The sequence below is a fragment of the Cucumis sativus genome, chromosome 4 (genome assembly GCF_000004075.3).
Source record: "Cucumis sativus cultivar 9930 chromosome 4, Cucumber_9930_V3, whole genome shotgun sequence".
Taxonomy (NCBI): domain Eukaryota; kingdom Viridiplantae; phylum Streptophyta; class Magnoliopsida; order Cucurbitales; family Cucurbitaceae; genus Cucumis; species Cucumis sativus.
Genome location: NC_026658.2, coordinates 26,432,924 through 26,445,626, shown reverse-complemented (window position 1 = coordinate 26,445,626; position 12,703 = coordinate 26,432,924). Strand labels below are relative to the sequence as shown.

At 36.0% G+C, this 12,703-nt stretch overlaps 2 protein-coding genes across 2 annotated transcripts in view; both read left to right on the top strand.

Annotated features, from left to right (window-relative positions):
- Positions 1 to 43: 43 nt before the first annotated feature.
- Positions 44 to 7,857, top strand: LOC101209705 (UPF0047 protein YjbQ). Its single transcript, XM_004145520.3, has 7 exons — positions 44 to 327; positions 637 to 697; positions 781 to 875; positions 987 to 1,020; positions 2,205 to 2,259; positions 2,336 to 2,378; positions 7,495 to 7,857. Exons 1-7 carry the CDS (start codon positions 130 to 132, stop codon positions 7,564 to 7,566), a joined length of 558 nt encoding a protein of 185 aa, XP_004145568.1. The 5' UTR covers positions 44 to 129; the 3' UTR covers positions 7,567 to 7,857.
- Positions 7,858 to 11,144: 3,287 nt separating this feature from the next.
- Positions 11,145 to 12,703, top strand: part of LOC101221160 (chaperone protein dnaJ 10) — a 28,276-nt gene continuing 26,717 nt past the window's right edge. The window contains exons 1-3 of the mRNA XM_011655996.2: positions 11,145 to 11,289; positions 11,476 to 11,605; positions 12,115 to 12,174. Of these exons, the coding sequence (XP_011654298.1) occupies positions 11,519 to 11,605; positions 12,115 to 12,174 (147 nt within the window). The 5' untranslated portion in view covers positions 11,145 to 11,289; positions 11,476 to 11,518. The remainder of the gene's footprint in view (positions 11,290 to 11,475; positions 11,606 to 12,114; positions 12,175 to 12,703) is intronic.

The window sequence follows — 12,703 nt, the reverse complement described above, 5'->3', positions numbered from 1 at the left end:
GTTTGATATTACTAATTTTCTCATTTATTATATATATTATACATTATTTATTCTTATTATTATTGTTCTTTTTTTCTTTTTGAAGATAGGCACTGCACTTACAAGTTTACGGTTGTGTGGCCTTTGGGTATGCAAGGCGCTATTATCTTGGCTGCACAACCGCTCCGCGTAAAGTTGTTGCGGAGCAACAATTCCAGTACTGGCAATCCGTCCGCTACAGCAGGCTCTAGCAACCCAAGCTTTATGGCGGCCGCTGGTCCGAAGTGGGCTCAGAAGACTGTTACGCTGTCTCCTCATAGGCGTGGCTGTCATCTCATCACCCCGAAGGTGATTAATTGGTTATCTTTTTCCACTTTATTCAGAAATTCGTATTGATCCCCGACGGTTAAATGGTGTCAACCTTTTGTTTTTTGTTTTTAAATTTTTATTTTAAGTATGTTCATAAGTTTCGGTTGGATCTTAGTCTAGCTTAGTCCTGTCACCCGCCGTATCAGATTGACTTTCCCCAACCATAGACGATTTTTCTTTTTTTTTTTTTTCTTTTTTTTGCCTTGGTAAAATATTCATTTCAACATCAATATGATATCCGATTTATTTTCCTCACACTACTGCTACCGGGTTTGATTTATATATCAGATAATGAAGGAAATTGGACAAGACTTGTCAGAATTCAAATGCGGCCTTGCTCATATCTTCTGTAAATCTTCTAATCCTGTTTTTCAATTTTGGAGATCAATGTGTTGTTGGATTTCCTCGCTGAATCACGTGATGATGTCACAGTGCAGCATACGAGTGCCTCTCTTACCATCAATGAAAACTATGATTCGGATGTTCAGAACGATACTGAAACCTTCCTCAACAAGATAGTACCTGAAGTTAGTTTGTTATCTGCACTTATCATTTGCAACTCTCATTCATCGAGAGCTATTCCATTTTGACCCTTGTTTCCCTCTCCCACTTCTCTCATTTGGGGGGGTTGTTTGCAGGGTACATCTGCTCCTTGGAAGCATACACTTGAAGGTTACCCAAATTTACTTTCTTCTACGAAGATAACTTTTCCCTTTTCTTGTTTTCTGATTTCATCTAGTGGAAAAGAAAATGTACTATACTAAAAGGGCATGTGCAGTCTTCATCATAATACTGTAAGACAATTTAAACTCTTGTTAGATGTAATGTATAGGATGCTGATGAAGGTGCAGGCTATGAGGGAGGAGGAATGAGGAAAGAGAGTTCTTTGGCAGCTCCTTCCCTCCTACCCTTAGACTTTTTGTTAGATGATATAATATGGAATTTACCTACACCCATCAATTTAAGTTTTTGGTCTATCGGTAATTTAAGACAGTACCATTGTAGGCTTCCACTTTTTGAGATAGAAGTGTAGGCTTCCACTTTTTGATCTTCTTCTATCTCAAGCCCACAAGTGAGATAGTGTTACATGATATAATCTTACTACTTACCTTCCTCCATTGGCTTAAGCTTTTATGTCAATTGGTGACTCTAGACTTTTTTTAGTCTTCATTAATTGACTTGGGTTTTTTAAAACACCCCTAAAAAAGTAGATGATAAAATGAAGAAACTAAAGGGTAGAAGCAGTGTTTATAAGCTTTTGAGAACCAAAAATTAAAAAAATTAAATGGTTGTGAAACGGGGTCTAAATAAGGCAGCTTGAAATTGTTGAATAAATCTTAGACTAAGAAAATAACTATCAAAACATATTCTATACCACAAATAATCTCTGCTGCTTGCTTTTAGATTTAAATTTTCAAATAGAGTACAGGTGTTTCATAATCACATATCAAATTCATAAGAAATATAGGATGGAGGGACTTTGGAAAGTTTGTTTGTTTTGTTTTTTTAACCCCAAAATGGGCTACTATCTGATTTTTTACTCAACAAAGATGGATCTAAATTTCTCTTTAGGCTTTCATTTCAAATTCTTTATTAGGTAGCATTTTACGAAGTTGGAACCCATTACGTTGGTGGGGCTTTTGAGGGCTAGGTTTCTTGTACGCCCTTGTATTCCTTCATTTCATCTCAAATAAAGCATTGTTTATATATCTATATATATAAAAGATAAGAAATGTTGTCAAAGTTGTTTCCTTTTCCTATTCTAGAGTCATTTCAACCATTCCTTTACACACACAGACACATATTTTTTATTTTGTACATTTACTCTTTTGATAATGAGTGTGCTCATTATGCAGGCCCGGATGACATGCCAGCTCACATTAAATCATCGTTGTTTGGCTGTGCACTGACGTGGGTAATTCTACATAGTTTCTTGAATAAATGCGTACCTAACATGCTGTTCTCATCTGTAGTTATTCTTTTGTAGGATTCCCATAACAAATGGAAAGCTTAATATGGGTACATGGCAGGTACAGTTTAGTAGGTTCTTTTATTTATTTATTTGTTTTTTCATCAAATAAAAAACCGAGAATGTGTTTGGATTGACTTTCTAGGTGTTTAAAACGTGTTTATAAGTGTAAAAGAAGTGTTTCTAAACGCACTCTTAGTGTTTAAAAAGATGTTTACAAGTGTAAAAAAAATGTTTCTAAGCACTTAGAAAGTCAATCCAAACATGCATTAAATCTCTCAATTTCTTTCTCTAGATACTCTCTCCCACCTCTTCCCCCCCCCCCCCCCCCCCCCTCATCTCACTATGAACCTTCAATGTTGACTCCCTCTTATCAATGGCCGGAAAAATATCCTCCTTCACATTTGACCAAAAATCTTCTCCGTTTGCCCCGTTGGTCGTACCCATGGTCATGCCTTTTGCATTACCAAGCACCAACGAAACCATTCTTCTCCTTCAACCTTTTGCCTCAAACACTTCATTGGCTATCCTCAACCACTTGACAACTCATCTATTCACCCTTCAATAAAAAAATTTCCAAAGAAGAATGCATTGATGGTCGTATGTTTTGAGTAAAGAAGCTGTCGAATCACACGATACACTATTCAAAGATTGCAAAATTGGATAATAATGGGGTTTGTTACAATTTGATTGTTCCGACCTGGGGTAATAGAGAAGAGTGGTCTAAGGCAGCCCCACATCTCCATTCACACAATTTTCCCGATTGGGGGAATCGAAGAGGCTGCATCTACTTATAGACCTTCTATCAAAGGTTTCCAACCCTTGCTCAACCACCATTAACACCAACACACAGATCATAAACCCTACCCTACCCATTAACTCTCTATCTTATAGATCTATCTTACATAGCAACATTAATGGCCATTCCTCAGCTGATCAACCTTCCACAAATCACCTCAAAGGGGGAGGTCCATAACATAGTTTTTATTTTCTCAGTGCAATAAAGTTACGTAGTGTCTATTTTTCGTTGATTAAGGTGTATTTTCATGGGTTGGCCTTGGTATCATGTTCATACAGTTTTATTGAATGTTCCCAGTCCTTTGCTTTTTGTTCATATAATGCATATAGCTCTAGTTGTTGATTGGGCTGATTCAATGGCCCAATACAAATTAGCAGTTTTTGGCACACCCAATGTCGAATCTTGCTTCTTTACACTTGTCAGCAGTTCTTCTCCTTTACAAACGATCCCTCCATGATGATTGGCATGGGCTATTGCCTTGAAACAAAGCATCAATATTTTTGTTCCATAAGCCCCACTCAAGCGAACAATGCTATTCTCATCTATAAAAATGGTGAATAAGCAGCAAACATACACAAAAGATCATGGTTGGAAGCCCACTGGAGACTGTTAGGAGGATGGAATCATGTTATTTCTTTTTTCTCATAACCAAAACTTCCCTCATATGGAGGATGGATCAGAGTGAAGAACCTTCCTATCGAATCTTGGAGCATTCAAACTTACAAGTACATCTGTCAACCTAATAGTGGTCCCTATGATATTGCTAAAAAGACTTTCTCGTTTGAATATGGTGGAGGTTTGCCAAAAAGTGAAAGAAAACCATTTTGGTTTTTTACCCTCATCTATTCATCTTCCATCATCATCCACGAAGGAGATAATTATTGATATAAACCCCTTGTTTCAACCGAGTAGCTCACGTGGCAATCTGTCTTGGCTGATGATTTTGTGTCTCCCTATACCATGCATTTGCTAGAGGTTGAGCGCCAACCTACCCCTAACTATTACAACCCTCATCGTGCCAAAAAGTAACCCCTACTTTACCCAACGAACAAAAGGCCAACCGATCACCCACCTCTGTTGGGCCTTTACGCCTGGGCCCAACAAATCACTCCCTTACCAATCACTCACCACGCTCCAATCACTTGCCTCTCTCCAATAAGCTTTATCTTGTGAGTCCATCCAATTAACCAACATCCAAGATAATGCCCTCCTCCCCTAATCACCCATCATCGGCCATTGCCTTTGTTGCAATCTCATCATTGTCCAACCCAAAAATGCCAACCCTTACCGTTTTCCTTGCTATCTAGATTGTCATCATCGAAGGAAACGAAACCTTCCTTCTTAAGGGAACGAGAGACACAACGGAGAAGGTGGTTGAAGCTTCCCAATTTGAATTTGAAGAATAGTTCTCCAGCCCTTATTTTGAGTCTGTATCTACTAGGAAAGACCCACCGTTCTCTCTATCTGCTATTCCCTTGGATTTCTGCGAAGATGCACCCAAACATCAAACCAAGAACAATGGGGAAGTCTGAATATACCCACACTCTTGAAGGTCCCAACATTATTGATCCTATCGACACCAAAGGAGATGAGAGGTACCATTTCTTTGCTTCATCTGAGTTTTCCATCTTTGGCTCGATGGCTCTAGGAAAATTGTATGTATCATGGTTATACCAAACAAATCCCCAATAAAACAGGCAAGTCCAATGCAAAATCCTCAAGATTAAAAAGGTAGCTAGCTTCACATCCCCCATTAAACAATAGGGATCTAGAAGCTGAAAATTCAGAAAGGCTTATCTTGGAAAGAGATTTGAAAATCTCTTTGAAAGCTGAATCGTTATCACTTTACAGAACAGATGAGAGAAACCTAAGACAGAAAAGCAAGCTGAATTGGCTTAATTTGGGGGATGAAAATTCCTATTTTCCACCGTTTCTTAGCAGCAAAGAAGACGAGAATTTTGGTTTCGGAGTTGATTAATGATCAAGGAACACCTACAAGATCGTTCAAGAAAATTGAGGATTATTGGGCTTCTACACTTCTTTATGCTCCAAATCACGGGGCATCAAAGTTCTTCCCCTCAACTTGCTGTGCCCCATGGTTGCTAGGAATCAGAATGATGTATTAATTGCTAGGTTTACACACGAGGAAATCAAATTTGTTTTAAAGATGTTGGGGAAGAACAAGGCGCCTGGTCTTGATGGCTTTACGGCAGAATTTTGCCTCCAATATTGGGACCACTTCAAAAAAAACTTTATGAAATTATTTGAGGAATTCTATGCAAATGGCCGCCCGAACTCTTGCGTAAAGGAGAACTTTATTTTTGTAATCCAGATATTTTGAAGATGTTATCCGTGTAAGGGGCGACTTTAGGCCGATCAGCTTAACTACAATAATGTATAAAATTGATGCAAAGTGTCGGCCAAGCGTCTAAAGAAAATCATGCCAAGTAAAATTGCCCTTACTCAAAGTGCTTTCATTTTGGGAAGACAAATATTAGATCTGATCCTAATAGCCAATGAAGTGGTGGAATAGTACCGATCCAAAAAGAAAAAAGGTTGGATCCTAAAACTTGATCTACAAAAATCTTTTGATCTGTTGATTGGGTGTTCATTGAGAAAATTCTTGTTCGAAATTTTTTTGACACAAAGATGGATTTTGTGGATTATGGGTTGTGTTTCTAGTCCAAACTTTTTAATTTCCCTTAATTGAAGGCCAAGAGGAAGAATTAAAACTACAAGGGGCGTTAGACAAAGGGCCTTCTCTCACCTTTCCTTTTTTCCTAATCAATGAGGTTCTAAGTTATTTTTTGAAATTTTTTTCAAAGGAGACAAGCATCTTTATTATTAATAAATTCAAAGTACAAGAGAGTTATTTATTGAGAATAATACAGAGTAGCCTAGAAATAGGAGAGAGAGAGGATTAGTAGGTGCATGGGGACATCTCAATTAGGTTGACAGCCTATACCACCCTCATCATATCCAAAATACAAGAACAATACTAAGGTCGTGAAAAGACCAATATGAGGTTCTAAGTTCTTTGTTGGCTCGGCTTCATGGAAAAGGAAAATTTGAAGGGCCTGTTGTGGTGAAGATAGAGTCCATTTTCTATACTCCAACCGATGATATCTTGATATTTTGTAGATATGGCCATGAGATGCTAGAAAACTTAAGGAAGACCATCAAAAAAATTTATTGGTGCTCGGGACAAAAGGTTAATTGGGAAAGATCTACATTGTGCGGAATTAACATCAATGATAACAAGCTGTATGTAGAGGCATCTATGTTGAATTGCAAGGCTACCTTTAGGTGGATATCCGAAACAATTCTCCTTTTGGCAGCCCGTGATAGAAAAATGCAAGGAAAATTGGAGAAATGGAAGAGATATAATCTTTCAAAGAGGAGGTTGTACCACCTTATGTAAGTTCGTTCTCTCTCATATTCCTAGATACTGCATGTCAATTTTTTTATGCCAGAAAAGGCGATCTAAATCATGGAACTTTTAATGAGGAATTTCTTCTAGGAAGAACATTCAGGGGGTGAACTAAACCATTTAGTCAAATGGAACTTGGTTACCCGCACGCAACCAGATGATGGGCTCGAGATTGGTGGCTTAAAAACAAAAAACTTAGCCCTTCTATCTAAATGGGGGTGGAGGCTTATCATTGATGAGAGTTCCTTATGGAATCAAGTTGTGGAAAGCATTCATGGTAAAAGCTCGCTCAGGTGGCACACTAATGGAAAAGTAACATGCAGCCTCATAGTCCTGGATCAGCATATGAAGGACCTCCTTAGATTACGTACCTCAGTACTATCTTAAATCACCAATTCAACCCAAAAGTTTAAGCTAATAGGTGAAGGCAAATTTAATATAATATCTAACACTCTCCTCGTTTGTGGGCTTGAAATATCAAAAACTCCACAAGTGAAAGTCAATATTAAATGGAAAGGAAATAATGTTCCAGAGGCTTGAACACAGAACTTTCCTGGACCACATCCTTTGATACCATTTTAAATCACCAATTGACCCAAATGCTTAAGCTTTTGGGTTGAATTGGTGATTTAAGATCGTTGAATTAGTAATTATTAGTTTTTATTTCCGGTTCTTAATATGATTCTTTTTAATCATCTTGAAACAAAGGGCAATGCGAAATGGATCAGGATAAGTTCTGGAGAAGTCTGAAGGATTTGAAGTTTGTCTAAATGAAAATTTCTGCATTTAGTAGAACTGAGAGATGAGATGGGGGTGGGTTGATGAAAGGGTATGAGGTTTGGATTGATGTGTTTCTATTCTTGGTTTAGTGTGACGAATGGATTTGTATATGGAACATAATAGTTTTAAATTTAATGGCTAATTTTGATCGAACTTTGGATGCTTCAGGGAATATGGCTATGTGAGCACCGAGACCACCCCACTGCACGTAACATTGTGGTCACCCTGAATGGAATTTAGGAGGTATACGCTAAGAAGAGATGGAGCTTCTGCATACACCGCCATTTCTTCTGTTGTATCTATGTCAATAATAAACTGGTGTCCGCCTTGGCATAACTGAACTGCCGACTGGGAGTCTGGGACCATGTGAAACCTTTCCTTTCTTCTTCTTTTTTAAGTAAAAATTGAGATGGTAGTTCATGGTTTATTATTAGTTATGTTTGGATTGATGGATCTTTTTTTGGAGATTAAACTAGAAAAGAGAACAGAAACAGCAACCAAAAAGTAGAAATATTTAGGAATGTTTGATAACCGATTCATTTTTAGTTCTTTAAAAAAATTTTGATATTTTTTATATCCATTTTTTCTTTTCAATTTTATAAATGTTTGTAAAACAATTAACAAATTTAAAAATGAATTGTTTTCGAATATAAGATTGATAGATGACTGTTACAAAATAAAAGGTAAAAAAATTATTGTGTGATGTTTGTTTGGGGTTTGGGATTAATGTTTATTTGGTCTCTAAAAATTGAAAACTGACACAATGGATTGAGTTTGGTAAATTTTTTGATTGGAGTGACTATTATTATTAATTTAAAATAGCTTTTCTCGATTGAGTGGGTTTTTTTTTTCTTCTGTTTCCTTTCACTCTCCCTTTCTCCTTTCTCCCTCTCCCTTCATCCCTCCTCTGCAATTCCCTTTCTCCTTCCTCCCTACCTTCACCCCTCCTTTTCTTTTGAACTCCATGTCTATGGTGTTTGCAGTGGTGAAGATGTTTCCTGTGGTGATTCAGTATTGTGTACCAAAAAACTCGTTCTTGATTATACTATCTATACTTTCTTCCGGCTTCTTCTCAATATTTTTGGAAAATTTAGTGATCATAATTTATTGAACCACTCTTTGATTTGATTCAGAATCGGTTCTTCCTGACAACCTCAAAACGGTTTGGAGACAGGTTGAGTGATCGTGGAGGATGAAAAAAGGAGGTGGTGGCAATTGTTTGGTATTTTGCTACGTCTGGACGACCGGGGTCAGAATGGATGAGTGAAAGGTGCCATACCATGAAGTGAGGAATATCCCGAGTCTCATGTAAGACAACAAAATGCGCCTCCAGGTGTTATCGAGGAATTGGGGACCTTCTCAAGCACATGATAGGCAATTGAGATCTCAAGCTATCCTATTTGGTATGGGGAATCAATGCTCCCCATACCAAATAGAGCTTAGCTTCGGCACTTGGCTTTCACTTACGCATATTAGCTTTTAGGTGTACTTAATAGGCCAATTTGGCTTCCTCTCTGCCAGCCTCCTTACCTTACTCACATTCACTCCCACTCCAAGCTACACCTGTTGAGCAAGATGCGTTGCAATTTCCTCTTATGTGGACATACCGAAATATGATCGAGGACGGGGAAGAGATACTTTTTTCTTCGGCAGGCTTTCTCTCGTAAAGCCAAAGACGGCCCAAGACAATGAACTGTTAGGAAGGAGACATGAGAAATAGAACCTGGCTAGACTCGGGTTGGTCTCGTGGTGCCCATTCCTAACCAATTTTGAAATGGTTCGCTCATGTTGGAGGGAGCATCTCCACTTATTGACCCCTCTACTAATTCATGCAAATCTGAAAAAGTTTGAGAAAAGGGATTTGTTTGTTCTGATTTGGAAGTGGAGAAGAAGGAACATGGGATTTTGAGGAGGGGAAGAATTAGATAAGTAGATGAGAGCGAAAATCAAAATGGCCTCACCATACACCTCACAAAAACCTCATTTTCTAAGGAACTCCCCTCTCAACTTCCAACCAAATCACACAGAAATACACCGAAACAAACAATACTTAGGAAAAAGACCTAAACTAATGATATAAGAAATAATCGGATATGGTTGGTGATCCAAAACTTATTTTGAAAAACACAAAATTTAGTGGAAAAAAAACAAATTATTCTTTTTCTTTATATTCGAAAACACGTTTGATTCCAATTTTAAATTTGAAATCCATAATTTCTGTTTGGTTGTAAATTTGAAAATACAATATAGTGTATCTCATGTTCACAATTCCTAAAAACAAATAAAACGATAACTTATTGTGTTTCGAAAAATGGATTACTTTGTGTGTCGTTTTTAAAATTGTTTTTTACAAACAAGTATATCAAACACATTCTAATTATTATTTTTTGTTTTTAAAAATGTAAAAATGAAAATGAATCACAAACCAAACGGGTATAAATTTTTAGGTTAAATTACAAAATTGATCTTTGTGGTTTTAAATTGATGGAATTCAGTAATTTAGTTCATTTGATTTGATAAAATCATATAAAATAGACTCGTTCCCAAAGAGCAACTTATAAATGTTGTCAAAACATTAGGATCATATATGTGGTTTTATCAAACTATACGTTAAACTCTAATTTTCTCTAAACAATATGAATTAAAATTGCAATTTAAATAATTTTGCAAATATAAATTAATACATAATTGTCAACTAAATCTTAGCGGATAAGTAAGACGAATTTTATGATTTTTAAGTATATATAGTATGAAACACATTTAAACATCTTTCTAAAGGTGAAAGACAATTTCTAAATTTGTCACCAAACACATATTTGATACAACTATGTTTTTCTTGAATTCCTTGTTTTCAAATTTTGTTTTTAGATTCACTACCAAAGAGGCCATTAGTTTAGTTGCCTCTCTAGTGCTCTTATATCCCATTTTATAGTTTTTTTCATTCTCGATCTTATTTAGAATCATAAACTTCCTTAGGTTTAAGAACCTATGAAAACACTGTTTTCATTAGGCTCGACTTGACCCATACAACATTTCCTTCTTTGTCGTTCTCGGACCCTTGGCGTCCATCCTTCTGACCCTTGGTCTTGTATTTTGTATCAGAAGGTACACTTTGCCCTTTAATCCAAATTAGCTTATAATGTTTACTAATTAAAATAATTTATATTATTTAAAATAACGTGAAAAAAAAAGTAAGAAAATATGAAACTAAATGTTAATCGCAACCATCGTGATAATTTTGAAATTTACTACATTGGTTTCTAAGTTATACGATCGTCATTACTTTGATAATTATAATCTCATTACAATTTTGATTTATAATAAGTTAGTGTCAATTGTTACAAATATCGATAAAAAACCATATTTTCATCTAATAAAAAAATTTAACCGAAGAACTATAGAGAATTCCGATAGATTTGGTTCGATAATAGTTTCAATTATTTCCTACAATTAAAAATGCTCCTTATCTTAAAGTAACCATTATGGTATTAAATGATAAAACTAATAAATTAACATAGAAGTGTTATCGCAAATTGTGATTCAACTTTTAGTTTTTAGTCCGTAGTTAGTTACAATTGGAAAGAAAATCATATCCGCCAATTGTTATATAATTTATTTAAACTTCGTGTTCGTATCTAGCAAAACGTCAATGTCTATCATTGATAAATGATAACATTTTCTCATGTAATGTTTTGGTTTGGGATGGTACATTAAAAAAACAATCCCTAATTTATAAATGACATACGATAGTTTTAAATGTTTTAATATAATTATATATTTTAAAATTCAAAATTTGGATACAACGAAAGCAATATGATTTATATTTTTTTTCCAATTATTATTTTTCACGTTTCCTTTGTTTTGGGAAAAGGAATCCCGAATCAGCAACACTCGACTTCTCAACGCGAAGTCTTTCATAAATCATAATATTCACTCCAGATGGTGGACGGATGCACATACGTAGTAAGTATCGCCACCTGCCATCGTCCCACGCGCTACGGAATACTTTTCTTCATTTTTCTTTTTAAATATTTCTTATATCATCCAAGGAGTGACCTCTCCTCTGAGTTCTTCGCTCTTCTTTACATAAATAAAGCATTTTCTTAAAACTTCCAACATTTGAACCGAGTATTCCAACATTCGTTATAGCAAAAGGCGGAGGGGACCTACGCTGGGTGATCGGAAGTTCCAGATGGTGAAGGAGACAGAATACTATGATGTGCTTGGAGTCAGCCCCGCGGCTACGGAAGCCGAAATCAAGAAAGCTTATTACATCAAGGTGCTTTCCCTTTACATAATTTCCACCCAATTTCTGTGATATTCGCCTTAATTTTATTTCCTTTCCTCAGTTATCCTTTTTTTTTTTGTTTGTTGGTTGTCGTCGCGTCTTGTTACGGCGGAAATCGTGAGATTCGGACCTGATTGTCCATATTTCAGATTAGTTTGAAGATATTTGACATTCATCCCTCATTTATTATATGTGAGCAATAATTTGCAGCTTGATCTCTTCGGTATTATTGATGTATAGACCCTACCTCTAGTTGCCTGCCACTTATTTCTCCTATTATTGATCGAATCTGCTTTATTGTACATCCTTATGACCTAAAATTTGAAATCTAATTCTGAAATGACCTTGCTCATACTGTTTTCATTTTGTATTGTCCTCATGCTTTAATGAATTATTTTAATCTTACCCTGTATTGTAACTGTGCCCTACTTCTTCTCCTTTGCGATAGATAGATTCTTTGATTTTTGTAAATAAATCATTTTTTCTTTTATGGATTTTAGGCACGGCAGGTTCATCCAGATAAAAACCCAAGTGACCCACTGGCAGCACAGAAATTTCAGGTACGTTGAATGGTGTTATTATGTTTTAACTTGTTTTGTGTTCATATTTACTTTCCATAGATTATTTGCTAAAGATTTTATTTATTTTATTCATTTTATGAAAGAAGCTTAAACTGTAGTTGAGAACCTTCGTCTAATGAGGAGAGTGACATTAGTGTATCCTAGTTAAATTCAACCACTTGTGAAAAAATGAATACTGCTAGTGCTAGGCAAGTACTTTGTAAGGATATTTCCTCACTTTTCTTGATAGTCATATCACAACAACGATTACAAACCAAAATAAAGTTCGCAACTAAAAACGAACAGCAACTAAACAAGGTAACCTGACATATTTGAGAGGGCTGGTGCCTCTCCCAAAAAGAAATCTGCACGTTCTAATACAATTTTCAAGATAATAATCCCTAATCACAAAACAAACTCTTATTCTAACACTCCCTTGACAACGTACAACAAGCTCTCACGTGTAGGCACGGGCAGATACAAAAATCTTGTTGATGGGTGGTTTTTTAATTTGGTAAAATTAATCTGA